This window comes from Quercus robur, chromosome 11 (genome assembly GCF_932294415.1).
Source record: "Quercus robur chromosome 11, dhQueRobu3.1, whole genome shotgun sequence".
In the NCBI taxonomy this organism is placed as follows: domain Eukaryota; kingdom Viridiplantae; phylum Streptophyta; class Magnoliopsida; order Fagales; family Fagaceae; genus Quercus; species Quercus robur.
In genome coordinates this window covers 25,115,774-25,135,849 of record NC_065544.1, presented here as the reverse complement: position 1 = coordinate 25,135,849, position 20,076 = coordinate 25,115,774, and the positions used below count along the sequence as shown (strand labels likewise).

The following is a 20,076-nucleotide window of genomic DNA, read 5'->3' as shown; positions in this document are numbered from 1 at the left end:
ATCTAACGAAATCTCATCGAATCCAGTGAGATTGCTGCCGGATCAGGAGAAATCTCATAGATTCCGATGAGATTTTCACCGGATCTAGGTTTTTCTCACATTTTCTTGCAGTTTCCTCATCATTTTCTCAGATCTTTGATGCCGACCGACCCATCCGCCACCCGTTGAAGTCTGATCCGCCTGACCCGTTTACTCCGGCAGTCGGTGGCGGTTGAGTTTTTCCAATACCTGATTCCGTCGGGTCAGTTCCAGGTTGGACATAAACCCGACCTGAACCGACCTTGGACAGCGCTAGACTAAAAAGTTCAAAAGAAATTGGAAAAATGCCGTTTATATATATATATATATATATATATATGGTTTGGCCATATAATAATTTAGGTCATAAAGTTTTTATTATTATATTTAACACCCTCTAATTTGGACTAAAATGAAACTAATTTGCATTTTGTGAACAAATTATTTATTCCCTTTTGGTTTGCATGTATCACAACTTAGTCTCACAAACTTTTCAATTACTACATTTTAAACCCTAAAATTTTTAAAATAAAATCTAAAACTCTAATTTGGATGGGATTTTATTGATTTCATCTTAGTCATCTTATGGGTAAAATGTAATAATTGAAAGGTTGTAAAATTAAATTGTAATTGGATAATATCATAAGTGGATATAGTAGCAGAGGATCAAAGGGGCCAGGGTGGGGAGGGCAACCCAAAATTTTAAAAAAATCTTGAATATTTCTTACTTTATTTTTTTTTTTAATCCTTAAAATTTTTTATAAAAAACAATCTTATATATATGAAATGGCAAATTTGCTTGACTTTTGTGTGGGTTCTTTTAAAAAAAAAAAAACAACACACAGGCCCAAATAAAGAAGCAAGGATCCTGGGCCTGATACTTTATGCTTTAAAGGACTGGGCTTGGTTCGTCGCAACTAAATTAGGCTGATTTTGAACCAAGTGGTGCACAAAGCGCGGATCCTACAACACATACATACTAACATACAGAAAACATATATGCATTGAACAGCAAGGAACAATAAAGAATGAAATAATGCGTAAGAAAAGCAAAGTAAAACATTAGAGATCCTTAGGATAATATGCGATGTTTCATTATTTTCTTAAGTTTTAATACATCATGCTCACTAGGATGTGTTACAAGGTCCAAATAAGTTCAAAAATCACAAACTTAGATGACTCCTCAGGCCTTTAAGACTTGCGAAGTTTGAATCCCTTTGAATCCAAGTGTATTCTCTAGTGGCTGCTTGAGAATTTTGGACGGTGTTTTCCCTATTTTTTCTCTTTTTGAATTCTCACGGGGTTTCCCAAGAATCTTCTCTCTAATTCACTGTTGCTGAATGTCTTTCATTATTGGCTGCCCCTCCTTTTATAGTGCCATCCTAGGGTTTCTAGGGTACCATTAATTCCCTCTATTTGCTCATCTGGGTACTAGAACCAATGTTGTGTCAACAACATTCGTGGCTAGTCCCTTCCTCATTCTTCACTACTTCCCTCTTTTGAGGTTCCCACTTCAAAAGCCCCTAGTTGACCTCCTCGTTTTGGGGGGTCTTAGAGGGTTGACCTTTGATCTTTGTTTTTTTTCCAAAACTTCTAGATTCCACCTTTTCAGACCCACCTTTTGGCTGCTTTCCCTTTTGTCATTTTTCCCAAACAAGTTGATTCTTTTTTATCAGGCTGAAAGATCTCCAGCCACCTTCCTTCATGGTCCATCTTCTTGGGCTCCCCGAGGTACCAGACCTTTATTCATGAGTTGTTGGTTCCCAAGCCTTCTAATCCTTTTTTGCATCATTGGATGGCTGATGGGACATATCTACCCTCATTCTACGTGTTTCTGGGCATGCCCCCTTGAACTATCTCAGTCCCAACCTAGCCTTGCCGCATATCCCAAGAATCCCAGGCTCCTGGGAATCCCCAGGTATCTTGGTTCAATTTTCTCCCCGGGCTCCTCAGCGATTTTCTTCCCTTTCTCTCTTCCCATCCTTCTTCCTTGTCTCTTTTTTTTATGGGGAAGCCCTCGACGTCCCTCCTCTCCTTTAGCAATTTTGCCAAGATTTCTTCGCCCTTCTTTTAACGTACATTATGTTCTTTCACAGAGTCTTCTGAAAGGTCAAAGGGACAAGAGGATGAACCTCCCATGATGATTGAAGTGGCTACCCAGGCTCAGAAGGAAGCTCTACCACAAGGGGCTGGTACCTGTTCTTTGCCTTTCCCTTTCTCTCCTCTCTGTCTCTTTTTTTTTTTTTTTTTTTACCATGACTCTATCTGTTCTTGTAGGTGCTGACATAGGTACCAGGGAACTTGAGCCTGCGATTGCTGAAGAAGCTAAGGGACTTGATCCTAGAGCCCAGACTACTGAAGCTCAGACAGGGATCCCCCAGACCATCCAAAGACTTGAAAGTCCTCCAGTTCCTAAAGGCGGAGACACAACAATGGAGGAAGCCCCAGAGATGGTTGTCTTAGATCCTAGTTCAGGGCTCCCTGCTTTCCTAGCCCGTTTTGATTCTTTAGAGTTCAACAACCTCCCTGCGAGCCGCTTTCACCGTTTTAGGCCTCCCTTTGGTAGCTTCTTGCGATTCTCTGTGCCTATTGAGGGCTTGCCACTCTTGGAGGGACTGTTCAAAGCTCATGGGGACTTCACTAGTGGGTTCAAGGGAGGCGTGTTTCTGGGCAACATCCTGATGGAGCTACTTTGTGCCGTGTTGATTTCTTTAAGGGACTCCTCTCTTGACTCCTTATCCGAGGAGAGGCTTTTAAAATGGAGGCGAGTGGTGTAAGACCACATAAAGACCAAGTTCAATTTGTCCTTTTTGCTGGAGTACCTACGATCTTTAGCCCACACACTATTCCAGAAGAAGGCTTCTAAGGATCTTGACACTGAAATTGTAGCTACTGAGGAAGTTCTGGCTTGTTCTTACAAGGCATTGCAAGATTTGAAAGTCAAGAAGCAACTAGTTCTTTCTTAATCAATTGTTCTTGCGATTCCCTCAAAAGGCTTTCTGTTGGCTGGCCTTATATCTTAGCTTCTTTTCTTTTTTCTTTTTTTCTTTTTTTTTAATCTTTTGGCAATACAAGGTTTATAAGTTTATTTCTTTTTTTTTTTTTTTTTTTCAGACAATTTAAGATGTATAAGTTTTATCTCTCTCTTATTTGGAACTACTTTTGACTACCTTAGCGTGATACATGGATCTGTGCATTATGTTTTTTTTTTTTTTTAACTAAGTCCTTGACCATGGCTCCTACAAATTCTTGTGGTAGGTCTTGGACCAGGTACCCTAGTGATTGTGTCCCTACACAAGTACTGAGCTAGGTACAATGGATGTTGTTTTCCTCTTCTTCTTTTTTTCTTTTTATTTTTATTTTTATTTTTTCCATGTCCTAGGTCATGAATCAGGCAGACCTATTTTGGGGCAAGTATTGGGCTGGGTACCTCGAGGTACTTATTCTTGCCCAAAGTCCCAGACCATGTACTTGGACTGATCGTGGTGTGAGTCCTACGTCATGTGCTAAGATTTCATCTCTCTTTCTCTTTTTTTTTTTTTAGTGCTGGCCTAGGTACCCAACCTAGATTTGGCCAAATTTGGGCTGTGTCATGTAATATTATCTAAATATAGTTGTACATCTTACTGGAGGCTCCCTTTAAAAAAGATTCCATTGAAATAAATCATAACCACTAGAAAGAACATAGGCTGATGACAAAAGATAGCAAGGGTCTCAACATAGAATGACCTCCTATTATAGATTCTTAAGAGAAAAATCTAAATAAAGTTCTTGGCAACGAAAAATAACATGGTAGAAAAAAATATAAAAAGTGACGGGACACTTAGCAGATTGGAGAGTGACAAAAGGGATTCTTGGTGTACTGGAACCTTTCTCTTTTCATGCATTGTACTGCTTCAGCCATTTTCCGTTTATGGGATCCGTTAAGGCAGTCTCATCTTCCTTCACAAGGTAATAATATCCACTATCATGGGCTTCCTCGATGATGTAAGGCCCTTCTCATTTTGAGGCAAATTTGGAGGGTCCTAGGACATTTTTTCTTACATATTCCACTGCTTTTAACACCAACTGCCCTTCTATAAAGGTTCTTGGGTGTACTGTTTGCCCATATACCTTAGTCATTCTCTGTTGGTACCTTTGGCTCCTTCTTCTAGCCACTTCTCACTCTTCTTCTAACCCCTCCAGATCGGCCAATCTTCCCTCATTATTTATGCTATCTGTGTCCCCTTGGATTCCTTCAAGTACTACTCTTGGTGTGGAGATGACTAACTCTACTGAACTAATGACTTCTATCCCATAAACAAGAGAAAATGGTGAAAATCCGGTGGCTGTTTTCAGGGAGCTTTGGCCTGGCCATTTCCTTTTGAGTAATATGGTGTGGACCTCCCGTGCTTGATGTGATATGTCTCGGTTAGGTTTTTCATGTCCCTATTTATGAACAGGGTACCATTGTCGCTAATCAATCTCCTGGGTATCCCAAACCATGTAATGATGTATTCTCGAATGAAGTTTGCAACAGCTGCTCCAGTGGCCTTCTTCAAGGGAATGGCCTCTACCCATTTTGTAAAATACTCGGTGGCTGCCAAGATCCATATGTGGCCATTGGAGGAAGGGTTTATGGGTCCTATAAGATAAAGCCCCCAAGTGTGGAAAGGCCATGGTGTAGTCATATCTTGCAACACATTTGGATGAGTATGAATTGTGTCTCCGAGTACTTGGCATGCATGACATGTTTTAACCAGCTCTTCGAAGTCTCTTTTCATTGTGGGTTAGTAGTACCCTAGCTGCAATAGCTGCCTGTAAAGCTTCCTCTTCCCTAGGTAGCTTCCGCAGTCACTGGAGTAGACTTCTCTTGCTACTTCTCTGGCTTCCCTAAGTCCCAAGCATCTTAAGGGATCCCCACTGTACCTTTTTTTGAACAGGATCTCGTTCTGCAGGAAGTACCTAACAGCAAGCTTCCTAAGCTAATGGGCCAGTGTCCTGTCAGTTGGCAAGATCCCTTGAGCCAAATATTCCATGAACGGGGTCCTCCAATCTTCTGTTATAAACATAGCATAACTTTCTTCTTTGTCCACCGAAAGCTGACACTTTTGACATTCTTCCTGCACAATTGCAGCATCACTGTTCTTATCTGGCCAATAGTACCCCATGCGCTGTATTCTTCTGTATAGACTGATCTTTTCTACAATCCCACAGGCCTGGTTATGTAATTCTTCTAGCCTCATCTTTCCTTCTTTTTCACTAATACATCTGGACAGGATCCCCCCAGGTAGCCTCCTGTACAATTTTCCCTTTATTAAGGTGTAGTCTTTCAATTCTTTGATATTTCCTCCGTGCTCCAACTTTCCCATCTTCCCTTTTATCTCTCTCTCTCCAATCTTTCTGCTCTGATTCTTCAGGGAACATCCTCTTAAGGATCCCTATGATGGAATTTTCTTGCTTGCTTATCCTTATCAAGGTGCTCTTTCCTTTAAAGGGTATTTGGGATCCCAGGGTGGCTAGTGTGTCAGCGAACCAGTTTTCACTCCTTTGGGCATACTCCACACTTAAGGTTTGGAATTTCTGTTCCACCTTCTGTGCCCAGGTTCTATAAGCTGCCAAACACTGCTCTCTTAATGCAAAATCTCCCTTTACGTGAGAAACCACGAGGTTGGAGTTTCCCAAAACCCTCATATGCTTTACTCTCATGCTGAGTACTACGGCCAATCCAGTCAGGTACGTCTCATATTCAGCAGCATTATTTGAGCAGGGGAACTTGAGCTTGAAGGATAATGGCACGGTATCCCCATCTTCGCAACTTAGCACAATTCTTAGGCCATTTGAAGTTGCTATTACTGACCCATCAAACCTCATGATCCACTTCTTTCATGGGAGCTCTGCTGCTGCTAATTCTCTTGGGATCTCCTCACTTAGTGAACACTTTTCTTCTCTTGGGAACTAGGCTAGTAGATCCGCTATGGCTTGGCTTTTGACAGCCTTAAGGGTCCTCAAACCGATGTCATATTGAGAGAGCAAGACCAGCTATTGTGCTATTCTTCCCGTCAAGAGAAGCTAATGGAGAAGTGCCTTTATGGGATGAGACTTGGTCACCAGGAGGATCTAATGGGCTAAAAAGTATTGTTTTAGCCTTTGGGATACATAGTTAACCACTAGAGACACTCTTTTTATCTTGGGGTACCTAGTCTCTATATCTTATAGTGTCCTGCTCATATAATAAATGGGTTGCTCATTCCCTTCATCATCTTCTTGCGTTTGTAGGGCTCCTATAGCCTGGGAATTTAATGCTAAATATAACAACAGAGGTTATCCACGTACTGGTGCTTACAAGGTAAGCAAATGATTCATGATCTGTTGGATCCTCTGAAAGGCTTCCTGCTGCTTAGTTCCCCAAGTGAACTCAGCTCCCTTTTTCAATAGTTTGGATAATTCACTTATGACCGAAACTAATCTTGGCACAAACCTCCTGATGTAGGAGACTCTCCCCAAGAAACTATTGAGCTCTTTAATTGTCGTAGGCCTTTTCATTGTTGCGATAGCTATGGCCTTAGTTGGATCCACACTTATGCCTCTGTGATGTACTAGGAACCCAAGAAGTTTCCTAGCAGACACTCAAAAGGCGCACTTCTTGGGGTTCATGCGCAATTTGTACATCTTGCACCTCTCAAAAACTCGTTCAAGTACCTGGAAGTGTCCTGCCCTAATTTTTGACTTTACCACGATGTCATCTACATAATCTTCCATTTCCTTGTGCATCATATCATGGAAGATGGCTGTCATGGTTCGCTGGTATGTGGCCCCTGCATTTTTAAGGCCAAAGGGCATCATAGTGTAATAAAAGTTTCCAATCGGGGTCCTAAACGTTGTCTTTTCTGCATCTTTAGCAACCATCTGAATTTGGTTATACCCACTATATCCATCCATAAAAGAAAATATGGAGTTTCCCGCAACTGAATCTACAAAGAGATCAATATTGGGCAGGGGGAACTCATCCTTTGGACATGCCTTGTTTAGATTGTGAAAATCCACACAACATCGGATTTGGCCATTCTTTTTCTTCACAAGTACTATGTTGGAGAGCCATTTGGGATGTTGGATTGGCTTGATGAACCCAGCTACCAATAATTTCCTAACTTCATGAGTTATTTGTGCCTCTATCTCGGTGTTAAAGACCCTGGCTGGTTGAACTACCGGTTTGACTCCCAGGTCCTCATTAAAAGAATACTACCATCCCTGGATCTAGGTCAGGCATTTCATCATATGTCCATGCGAATACACCCATGTACCTCTTAAGTAATGCTACTAACTGTTCTTTTTCTTGTGTTGTTAACTGACTACTGATAAAAAAGGCTTTAGGGATCCCAGACTAGCCCCCAAATTTACTTCTTCCAATTCCTCTTCGGGTTGGATCTGTGCTTCCTTGTTTGGGTCCTTCAGGATTTCTTCTTGAGCCATCATGCAATCTAGTGGTCCAAGACCTTCCGACACAACGCATTTGGGTCCCGTGCACCTTCATAAATGATATATTAACCTTCCTCCGGGTTCCTGTACTACCACGCACTCCTGGGATCCTGAGGATCTGGTCTCCTTCTTTTGCCTTTTCTGTCCAGGAGGTTCCTTAGATCATGGGTACCCCCCTTCTTCTTCTTCTAAGACAGGTGCTCCACGTGTACTTGGTGTAGGACTCTTGTCATCTGGCCTCAACTTGTCATAAAACATCATTTCTACAAAGTTCACTTCTCCTTGGTTGAATGGGTTTGGGTTGGCAAGGATTCTTATAGGCCTCCCATTCAATCTCCCTTTGACACATTGATGGTTTGTGGAGGAAATGAGGCGATGCTTATGAAGCCAAACAAAACATGGTAGGAAACTTCTGAGTTGATACCATGGAATCTGTTTAGGGCTACTATTAGGCCTATTCTCAAGGTCGGCTGCACATACCTTCAGTTGATTCCACCGCCCCTCTAAATCCTGTTATCTCTACAGGAGCTCCCAGGATCCTTCTGCCAGTCATGCCCACAGCCTTTAGGGTACTTAAGGCGATGAGGTTAAGTGATGCCCCAGTGTCCATTAATGCTCTCCTAATTTGGACACCATTTATGGTAGCTATTAAATAAAGGGGTCTATAATGGTCCAGGTACTCAACTTCCATATCTTCTTCCGTGAAATTATTGCATTGGTTGTCTCCAAGTAAGCTCAGCTGGCATGGGATTCCATTGTGAAACACTACCCCTGAATCTACTGCTATACTCATGAGGGATTCTGTGGCAATCCTTCTTGCTTCTGGCCCAAATCCCAGTTGGTTGAATAGTGATCTGAACTTAGGGCTTTTTTGAAGAGTTTTGACTATGCTTGGATGGAAGGATCCTTCAAACCCTTCTGCTTCTATCGGGTTCCCATGAATCACCACAACCACTGCACCTTAGGTTCTCGTTGGGTGAGCTCCAGGGTCCCCTTCCTAAGCTTTTTGTGAAAAAACCTTCAGAGGATCCAACAATCCTTAGTATAGTGCTTGACATAGTTATGAATCCTACAAAACAATGGATTCTTTCTTTCTTCCTTAGTAGGTGGCCTAGATACAGTGAATGGCCTAACAATTCTGTCTCCAATTCATTTATACAAAACATGGTTCAATTCTACTGTAGAACACAGGATTACAGGTGGTTCCTCAGTCACTTTTCCTTCAGGTTTTTTTCTTTTTTCTCCTACGGAAGCTGTCATAGCCTGGGATACTGGCACTCTCTTCATCTTCATGGTTAACGTTGTTCTCTTATTCCTTTGTAATAAGTCAGCAAACTAGGTTATGCATAAATTTTTGAGATTAAGCCTGTAGTCAAAGAGCATGTCGGATATGCAGGTCTTCACGAAATCTTATTCTTCATGATCTCCATAACAGTCCAGAGAAACATCCTCAAATCTTTTGATGAACTGGACAGGATCTTCTCCAGGCCTTTGTTTTACCATCTGAGGGCTCTGGAAAGTGACTTTATCTTCGCCTGGATAATAATCTGCACAGAATCTTTCCATCATCTCATCCCAGGTCTTAATGGACCCAAGTCTTAAGGTGGTGTACTATGTATATGCTTTGTCCATTAGGGACTTAGCAAACTCTCTTAGACATAACTCCTTGTCTGCTGCGTAAGGGCCCATGGTGTGAATGAATCTGCTCACGTGTTCCATAGCACTTCTGTTCCTTCCATCAAAAGGGTGGAACTTTGGAGGTTCATATCCTTTGGGTTAGGGCTCGCCAAGGAGTTCTGGTGGGAATGGGGGATCCTGAGAGAACTGCTTGGAGATCCCTAAGAGCTTCTCCCTTTCTTATTCAAGAAGGGCATTGACATTTGTCATTGTAAGATACTGGGGGTTGGCTCCTCCTCCTACTACGGACCCTCCCTCCGGCTGGGCCCTCTCTTGGTTGACCATAGGAGGAGCATTATCCCTAATTTCTTGGGTTCTTCCCTCTTTAAGGAGACGGATCTCCTGCTGAAGGTCCTTCATCATTTTTGCCATCCGAGCCATGGGGTCTAGCTCTTGCACCTCACGCCTCTGTCTTAAGATAACCTCATGCTCCACCAGAGGTACTTCATTCCTCTGCTTGGAAGCTACTTCATTCTCTCCCACGGGCTTAGATGCCTGCGGGTGGCACATTGGTACTCTTATTGTTCCTTGGTCTTAGAGCCATGCCTTGCGAAGGGATTACTTCTTCCTTCTCCTTTGCCTAGTCCCTAGTGGAGTCGCCTTAATGTGTGGGTTCTTTTTTTTTTTTTTTTTTTTTTTGTGGTAAAATAGCACACAGGCCCAAGTAAAGAAGCAAGGATCCTGGGCCTAATGCTTTATGCTTTAAGGGACTGGGCTTGGTTCATCGCAGCTAAATTGGGCCAATTTCAAACCAAGTGCTGCACAAAGCGCAGATCCTACAACACATACATACTAATATACAGAAAACATATTCGTATTGAACAACAAAGAACAGTAAAGAACAAAATAATGAGGAAGAAAAGTAAAACATTAGAGATCCTTAGGATAATATGGGATGTTTCATTATTTTCTTAAGTTTTAATACATCATGCTCACTAGGATGTGTTACAATGTCCAAATAAGTTCAAAAATCACAGACTTAGATGACTCCTCAGGTCCTCTAAGACTTGCGAAGTTTGAATCCCTTTGAATCCAAGTGTATTCTCTAGTGGCTGCTTGAGGATCATGGACGGTGTTTTCCCTCCTTTTTCTCTTTTTGAATTCTCATAGGGTTTTCTCAAGGATCTTTCCCTCTAATTCATTGTTGCTGAATGCCCTTCATTGTTAGGTGCCCTTCCTTTTATAGTGTCATCCTAGGGTTTATAGGGTGCCATTGATTCCCTCTATTTGCTCTCGTGGATACCAAAACCAATGTTGAGTCAGCAGCATTGGTGGCGGGTCCTTTCCTCATTCTTCACTATTTCCCTCTTTTAAGGTTCCCTCTTCAAAAGCCCCTAGCTGACTTTCTAGTTCTGAGGGGTTCTAGAGGGCTGATCTTTGATCTTTCTTTTCCAAGGCTTCTAGATTTCACATTTTCAGACCCACCTTTTGGCTACTTTCCCTTTTGTCAATTTTCGCAAATGGGCTGATTCCTTTCTATCAGGCTGAAAGATCCCCAGCCACCTTCCTTCATGGTCCATCTTCCTGGGTTCCCCAAGGTACCAAACCCTTATTCATGAGTTGTTGGTTCTCAAGCCTTCTGATCCTTTTTTGCATCATTGGGTGGCTGATGGGACATATCTTCCCTCGTTCTTTGTGTTTCTAGGCATGCCCTCTAGAACTGTCTCAGTCCTAACTTAACCTTGCCGCACATCCCGAGGATCGCAGGCTCCTGGGAATCCCCAGGTATCCTGGTTCAATTTTCTCCCCGGGCTCCTCAGTGATTTTCTTACCTTTGAGGGCTGGGCTAGACTTTTTCTTTCCTTTGTTTCATGAGATCCAAAGGTTGCCCATTCATGGGCTTGGGTCCCTTCCTAGGGGCTCTTAATGGATTTGGGCCTTCCCTTTTTTTATTGAAAGCTAGAATGTTTTCTAGATTTCAATCCTTTGTATTGTTTTGGGCTTTGATACAATATCGTGATATTTTGGATCTCAACAACTTCTTACATCCTAAATCTTAGTTAAAATTTTTAAATATCTATAAATAAAATTATTATTTTTAAAGTAAATAATTTATTTAAGAAAGTATAAAGTTATTTATATTTATTTAAATAGAATCAAAATTTCATTAGGGTTGGACATTTATAAATTATATTGAACATGATTATGCTAACAATTATCTCAAGTAATAATGAGAAAACAAACAAGGGTTTTGTTCTTACACTTTTGTGGACACCTAATTTTACAACCTATATTTAACCTCGTTTGGAGACAAAAGGGTAATTTTACATCTTAAAGGTAAAATCGTAACGTTTGATCGTAATTTCATTCGCTTCATATAAAACAAATCTTTAAGTCTTAATAATCAAAACTACAGGTCACAGGCTACAATCGAAACCATTGGACTAAAAGATATCATGAAATCAAGTTTTAACTACTAAGATGTATCCATAAGGTTGAGTCTAATCATATGAAAGTATGAATAATTGATTTTAATTGGTACCATGAGGATTCAATTTAAAATCAAGGACATGTCATAATCCTATTTAATTGAACTAAAAATAATTGCAAGGTTGCACGCACTTGCTTAATCCGATTATTAAATACTAATGATTCCTCAATTATTCTTGTAATTATCCTTATTAGGCAAAATTAAGGGTTTTAAGGCCCCCCATAAATGTGATTGGGTTAAAATGATATTTGCTCACTCTTTTGTCAATTTCCATGAATCATTACTAATGAAAAGTTAAAATGTATTTTGTTCCTTTTTTTTAATGTATTTTTGCTAATTATTTAACCATTATAGGTTTAGATAAATGGTTTTATCATTTTTTTTTTTTTTTCATAATTTGATAGTTGGAAAAAGAGTATTTGCCAATTGAGAGCTACAATGCTCTTGGCAAAAGGTTTTATAATTTAATTTCACATCTTATAAAAATAAGGAGATTTAAATGTTTGATAATATCCTTTGACATGTTCAAAAAAAAAACTACCTAAGTTTTAGGCCCAAAAATGTTATAAGAAAACCAACAATACTACTAAATATATCAAAATGGAAATTACATTTATATCATCTAAAACTTTCAAAGAGAGAAACAGAAAAAGAGAAAGCTCTACTTTTTTCTTGTTTGGTAGAATTTACTTTGTAACCCTATGTTTTGGAAGGTGTTAAATAGAGAAAACCCGTTTATATAATAATAATAATAATAATGCCTCAAGAGTAAAATGATACATTTTCAAATCGAAATAAGGAAAAAATAATGAAAATGTTGAAACCGGTATTTTTACAAAATATTTTACAATATTTTTACAAAATATGGATGTGACCAACCTCTTATTGGTTTTCATCTAAACACATCATTAATATCATTTTTTGTTAGGTTTTAAGGAATTAGGAACTAATGTATTAGAATTTCATTTTGTTATGTTGAGACTTGCTCAAACCATGATCAAAACGTTTGTCTTATTGAGACTTGCTCAAAGCATGTGTTATTATGTAAAGTTGGAATCGAGTTACTGCAGGATTTACTGTGTAAATCTACCTGGCTCGATCGATAGATAATTAGACTCGATCGATCAAAAGTCGTGCAAATTGTTTTTTCTACAGAATTTCCAACTCAGCCCAAGCCCGTTTGACGTGTAGGGTTTTATGTTTTGTCTTAAGTATAAAAGGGAAAACCCTAGCCACGTTTCGAAGTTGCTCTTTATTCTGTGTGTGTAAACTTCTGTGAGATCTAGAAGTGTTTGTCTTCACATACACTTACGATTTCTAATCTCAAGATTGGTGTCGAGAGCTTGGTGATCAATTTAGTTGCAAATTCAAGAGCTTAATGATACACAAGCGGGAGTGCTTGTACTTGCTGGGAATCCAAGAAAGAAGTAGTTCGTGGACTTGGAACTGTCACGTGGTCGTGGTAGTAAGTTTCCTACTTGAGGTAGCAATAGGATATTAATGGTCTAAGTTGCTATTGTATAAACTTCAATTCTTTCATAGTGGATTCGATTTACCATGAGGATAGCTAGGTTAAATCCACCCTAGGTTTTTAACCGGTCTGGTTTTCCTGAGTTATTATATCGTTGTATTCTTTATTTTCCACACTTATCAGTGATATGATATATTTGTGTTAACCTAGATTTGATAATTTGACTAAGTAATCACTTGGCTAATTAACTAGGTTAATCTGGTTATGTTTTAAGGGGTCTAAAAGTAAATACTTTTTTATTTACCAATAATCACTCACTAGATGAGTAGTTTGTAAAAAAATTTGTAAAATAATTTGTATCTCTAACATTATTCTAATATATAATATTGGAATCAAATTAGTCAAATATTAGATTTAGTTCCAGTAATAAAAGGGGACAGAGGGGCTAGATTTTTGAGGCCATTTCTTTTTTCAATTTTTGCAGAACTGGGCCCATGACTTAAATATAAAAATGGACCACAAAAGGGTCTTGGTACCTTTTCAGATACAAAAAAAATGTACTATTTTATTTTATTTTATTTTATTTTATTTTTCTTGAATAAGATATTTTGACTTCAATGAGAAAAAGAACAAAAATGGTCGAGTCTTAGCTCAAGCGATATGCTCCACATATATTGTTCCATGTGCCTAGGATAAACTAGCCAAGCACTCTTGTCACTTGTTCTACACTTCTACTAGATGATTTTATAAAGGCAAATGTTAATGAGTACTCTGCAGTGTTTATTAAGGTTAGACTAATGTAAATTTCATTTAACAAAAAAATTGGATAATTAAAATATATATATATATATATAAAATTGGTCTCACAATCTATTTTAATATATATTTGTTCCCTCTATGAAGCTCGCTCCATAACCTATAAAGCTGCAAAAAAAAAAAAAATTGTAAAAAAAAAAAAAAAAGACAAAAAAATGTTGTGAAGCACAAAAAGTTGCTTACGTTATCTGTTAATACAACCCATTTTAATTAAAGTACAATAATTGGATATTGGGAAAATTTTTATTTTATTCAAGCGTGGTCTACATCAAGTTCCAATAATTGTTAACCTTTAGTATAAAAGGTCACACTCAACTAATATTAAGTTAGGGTTTTTTTTTTTTTTTTTTTTTTTGGTGTAACAGTAAATGAGATACCACTGTACATATGACTTGAGCTAGACTAGATGTTTGAAGTAGTTTTATTTGTTTTTTGATTCATGAGTTTAATTAATTCAAACTGTAATATAATAAAGTACATGCTTTAGATATATATCTCGATTTAACAATTTGGGAATTGGGATTGAAAAAAATATAAATCAAAGGATGTGACCGCATGTACTATATATGATTAATAAATCAAACTATACAAAGATAGAAGTGGTAAGTGTAATTATTAATCTCAGAATGTTTAATATGTTCATGTTTTCTTGTTATACCAAAAATAAATATGTTTGGTGAGATTTCCAGCTGTAAACCTACTAGCATTAAAACACTAAAAATAGATATCACTTCTCTAGAAAGTAGAAACACATGAAAATTATTGAGTATGCAATATAAGTGACCTCATGCACTATTCATGATTTATATTTTGGTTGCTATTTTGAGTAAAGTGAGAAAAAGGAACTAAAAAGAGTCATTCAGGATTGATTAATCAATTTTACTCAAAAAAAAAAATGATTAATCAATTACTTGAAGAGTCATACACACATCTAGGAGATAATTAATTACTTGAGGGGTTCTACTTCTAGATATTCACATTAGCACCCCAAAACAAAACGAAAAAAAAGAAGAAGAAAAGATTGACATTTGATTTTTATTCATCTTAACTAGCCCTAACATGTTAAACGTTTTTTGATGAGTTTGCTTCATGGTGATTGGCGAATACCAAATTATATAGGTATGATGCAATTTTGACAATATATATATATATATATAAAATTTAAAATCTTGCTTTAATTTATTTACTTTTTAGAGAGAGAGAGAGAGAGAGAGAGAGCCAAGACAAGATCTAGTTAAATATGGATGAAACCTGTGAAGTGCTAATCTTGAGTTGCCAAGGAAGACTAGGAAATAGAACAATCCAACCTAGAAAAATTCAAAATTAAAAATTAAAACAAAAAAAAAAACAAGAAAAGAAGAAAAAAAAAAGTAGTGGGAGCAAATTAATATTATGAATTATGATATCACTTTTCTTAAGTTGGTGCTAGAATCTGGGTTGCAAAATCATAGGAAGCTCACAGAAGTCTTATTGCAAGCAAGATTGACTTGAAAACATTTTAAGACATTAAGGCTTAAACCAAAGTGTACTCAAAAGCACCATTCTTGATAAAGAAATGTTGCGGAAAATATGTAATATTGGCAATCACGCAAAGATAAACAAAACCTATTGCAGAATTGCGAATCAATTTATCAACAGTGTGACTTCCTATAAGTCTCAACCCTACACTCGACCTTTTCCAACACCCTATAATTTATTTTCCCTTGTAACAAATTGAACCTTGATTCATCGATAAAAATGATTAAGCATCCAAAATCTATCGTATACACATGCAGACTCTCTTAGAATCAGCTAGTGGAAACAAATTGGCCTTATAGAAAATTAATTACAACTCTGAGCTAGGATTAGTATTTACTTAAGCATGGCCTATTTTCTTTTGTATTTGAGAAAAGAGAATCCATGCATGCTTCTTGATCTTCACTATACTTCAAATACATTTAGGAAAAGGTAGCCTGCAAGACATAGAAAGATGCCCTAATGCAAAGAGTTTCTCTATAGTAGCAGTATGCATTTCATGCCATGCAATCAATGATGATGGTTAAGTTGCTACGGAAACAGACAAATTGCTTGATGATGAGTTGCAAGTGACAGCACCATGTGGTAGCAACCATTAATTTCACCACCAAATTTATCTTTCAATACCAGATAAACCCATTAGAACTATAAATTAGAATATAGTACATAATGTAATACTAAATCCAAAGAAATAATTAAACCTAAGAACAAATATTATTTCCTCTATTGAAACTAAAACTATATGCTATACGACCCCTAAATATTGAGGTTTGATGTAAATATCCATTGATTGAATCCTGAATATTATTTCATAGTTCATCCAAAAAACTCAATATTTTTAAGGATTTTACAAATTTACCCCAACTTGAGAGATATGTTTGAACTGTCATTGTCTTGAGGATCAGATGAGCTACAAATATTGGTGGTTGCCTCAGATGACTGACCTTGTTCAAGTACATGTGTTTGAGTGCTAAACAGATTCTCCATCTGTGGAAGAGACATTTTTTATAACTGAGATAGAAAGAGAGGAGAAAGAGTTTTTTCTATAAAAAATAGACCAATTACCTGTTTTAATCGTTGGTTTTCTTCCATCAGTTGGGCTCCCTGCATTAAAAGAATAAGATGAACAGAGAACCATTACTAAGACTTCTTAGCCTTAAATACAAAATATAATTTAATTAATATGGTATATTTACCTAACTTCTTATATAAGAAATCGATACATTATGAATTGGTATAGGTCAGGTGATAGGATAAACAATATAACAATCAGTTCTGAATTTATGTTGACAATGGTTTCAACTAAATATTCAATGGTGGTTGTTACTTGTGGTTAGCCATGTGAACTTTTCCTTTCTCTACCCATTGAGCTAGCCAATGCACTCAAAGACCACTATTTTTATGAACTTGCACCAACTTGCATTAACATTATGACAGAGTTTTACAGCTGACATTTGCTAAAGATATGGATTTAGGGTTTAAGCTTATTACATTATAGTAGTCCTAATTGTACACTGTACTAACTATATTACTGCAATCCTACGGTTAACACAGAGTTAGTCTACTACACATTCCCTTAAATAAGTACACTATTATACACAAAATTCAATAAAAAATATATAGTTGTTTAAAATTTTCTACTGTTCACGTAGGCCTCTAAGACAAAACCACCTTAATTCCTTGTGTTCTTAAAACTTCTCTTAGTTTCTTCTTTCACCTAATATTTCAATATTTTACCATGGTATCATTATGGAGCGGATCATCACTAAAGTACGAAACTGTTATACATTGAAACCATATGAACTTTAGCTCAAGGGCACTGATCTGTTCCGGAAATGTTTTGCAAACATTATAATAACTGTATGAAATGTCCTGAAAAGATTTAAAGTTTGGAACAGGACCTTTTGCTGAAGGGCAATGATCTCTTCCAGAAATCTTTCACCCTGCAAGACAAAAGTTTCTTATATTCAGATAAAGTACATAAATTTCAACACTCCATTGTAATGCCGGCAAACAGAGATAAAAAAGAGAGACAAGCCTTTGTTTCTATAACACGGCTCAGGCCTACTTCAAGCTCTTTCTCTAGTTTCTGTAATTCTTCTATATCCATTCCAGGGAGCTTTTCTCCCCTAATCTTCCTGTATTAGGTGTGAACATTTCTCAACATTAATTTATTGTGGTATGTATATATCTTTACAGTAACAAGATGATAGTGATGTAGCTATAATACCTTAGTTCATGTGTCTTCTCCTCAATTTCCTTACTCAACATGGCGCAGGAGGTACCGTTCTCAAGCTAATTTAAACAACATGCCGTTCATGAAGATTTTTGAAATGTGATGTGTTACCGAGCACTATTAATATAACAATGGTTCTAAAATATGTAAGCATTACCTGCCTTAAATAAGAAATTTTTAGGGCTGCCGTAAATGTCAGGGTCATCATTCTGGTAGTGCAACAAGTAGTCTTCTAAGTTGTTTTTTTTAAAAATACCTAGCTTTTCTTATGGTGGTAGGATTTTCAATAAAATTCAAATTTCAAAGTTTTAATGAAAATTTCATGAGAAAGTGGATAAAGAAATAATCCAGAGTCGTGTTACCTTCTGAGTTTCAATTTAGAATTCAGAACACGATCCCATTTGTTTTGGGATGTCTCCTAAGGTTTGTAGGACTTGATTTTGTAAATTTTCTAATTTTGATCTTTTTGGTGATTTTTCATATTTCTAGCCTCATTTTTTGCTTCACACGAATTAGGGTGTTTTATGGTCTACTAGCCTTCCTATGATTTCTTTTCCTATTTATATGCATAGTAGCCTCCAAGGTATTTCACAATTTCATTAATATAAATTTTAAAATGTTTTTTCTCCATTCCTTTTGGTGGACTTCAATTTTCCTTGGGAATTAAAGGAACCTCGAATGGATTCAAGAGTTATTATCTCAAAGGAGACATAATCTGTTTCTTATGACTTTCCACCTCACTTATTTACCAACTAAAAAAATTTAAAACATCATACCGGTAGCTCAAGAAACAGTTGCTCCATTTTGCCAAGATTCTCTGGATGTAGATCATGCCTTTCAATTACCTGCTGCACACTTCATACAACATAAGGATAGCACATTCAATTCTTTTATCTCTCTCATTTTAATAAAATGAAAGTGCGGATGAACTTATAAACTACCACTATGTATTTCTAACTCATATCTAAGGAAATAAAACTTGAACTGGTGATTGAAGAACTAATTATTATCTCATGTTGGCATATCTGCCATTGTCTGCAAGCCAATTGTGTTTTCCCAATTAAAATGTGAAGCACAAATGATATTTATATTGATTGACACAAACTATGTGCAAACTTTTAATTTGGTCAAACTATAAAAGGTGAACATCCATACGAACTCCTAAATTATTTATATTGATTGACACAAGGGGTACATTATGATGCAAGAAGTAGTAAAATTATCTAGGATTTTATTTTTGAATGTAATTTTTTTTTTTTTTTACTTTAAATTTTAAAATGAGCTTTACTGTTGAGGGTTTTAGGTGATTTGACTAGGCATTTTTCTATATTGGCGTAATCCCTAGACCCTATTAAACTAGTGCTCTTGTAATTGTGAAAGGCAATACAATTTGAATTAGAATAATTTGATGATTTGAGAAAGTGAGGTGAAGCCTAAATTTTGTCTTGTTTACCCTTTTATTCTTCTTTTATCCTTATTTTCCTATTTTATTCTACATCAACTTGGTATCAAAACATCTAATCTCCTCCACTCAATTCAAATCAGTAGAAAAAAAAATAATAAAAAAAAATAAAAAATCCACCCATTAGCCCAATTTTCAAAAGAAGAAGTGAGATTAGCCCATTAAACCTAGAAGCGATCAAGTTCTTTAGCTTTTAGCAACAAGTAAAGTTTCAGTCTTTGTATTTTGTGGCTAAAAATGACTTCCTTTGATAGAGACTTTGAGGAGCAGCTTAAGGAGGATGTGAAAATCCTCCTTAATTCTTATCCCTCCATTGATAACCTCCTCACTCTTATTGATAAAGTCAAAAATTTGTTAGCAAATGTGGATCAAGCACCATCCAAATCAATGCAAGATGCACTTTTACCCTTAAAGAAGGCATTGGTCACTAATGAACTTTTCAGTTGCATCTTGCATTACTGAGATTACGAGGATAACAACACCAGATGCCCCATATGATGATGAGCAAATGAAGGAAATATTTCAGCTGATTGTAGCAACATTTGAAAATTGTTCTATTTGTCTCGTGCCCAATTGTTACTATACCAAGGAGGTTTCAATTCTTGACACTATAGCAAAGGATCGGTCATGCTTGGTGATGCTAGACCTTGAGTGTGATGCATTGATTGTTGAGATGTTTCAAATTTTCTTCAAAATAATTAGGTCCATCTATTCACTTGTTGTATTTTCGGCCATGGAATTATGTCTCTAGACAAATATAAAGAAATTTCCTTGATTCTTCTCAGTCCACTTTTAGCTAGTGTAAGAAAGGAAATTCAAAAAGTTTCAACTATTTTGTAAAAATTGGGGGAGCAAGTAATCACTAAGATTAATGCCTAACAAGACAAAATAATGACATCCACTCAAAAACTACCCAACAAGCTTGAGGGTAAAGCTTTACACATGAGAGATAGTAACGTCGAGGCACCAAAAATTTGTTATGCAAAGGAGAT

General features: G+C 37.1%; 1 protein-coding gene across 19 annotated transcripts in view; it reads right to left on the bottom strand.

Annotated features, from left to right (window-relative positions):
- The window catches only part of LOC126705333 (MADS-box protein JOINTLESS-like), a 272,125-nt gene that overhangs the window by 56,755 nt on the left and 195,294 nt on the right, over positions 1–20,076 (bottom strand). For 3 of the 19 annotated variants that reach the window (XM_050404258.1, XM_050404259.1, XM_050404275.1), the window contains exons 1-5: positions 17,425–17,488; positions 17,288–17,329; positions 16,452–16,490; positions 16,331–16,373; positions 15,123–15,178 (exon numbers count right to left, since the gene is read on the bottom strand). The exons of 2 other annotated variants lie outside the window; for them this stretch is intronic. In XM_050404258.1, the coding sequence (XP_050260215.1) occupies positions 15,123–15,178; positions 16,331–16,345 (71 nt within the window). In that variant the 5' untranslated portion in view covers positions 16,346–16,373; positions 16,452–16,490; positions 17,288–17,329; positions 17,425–17,488. Of the gene's footprint in view, positions 1–13,754; positions 13,980–15,122; positions 15,179–16,112; positions 16,374–16,451; positions 16,491–17,287; positions 17,330–17,424; positions 17,525–17,616; positions 17,682–18,398; positions 18,478–20,076 lie in introns of those variants that run through there. 14 more of the 19 variants (XM_050404269.1, XM_050404272.1, XM_050404266.1 and 11 more) reach the window with 9 other exon arrangements.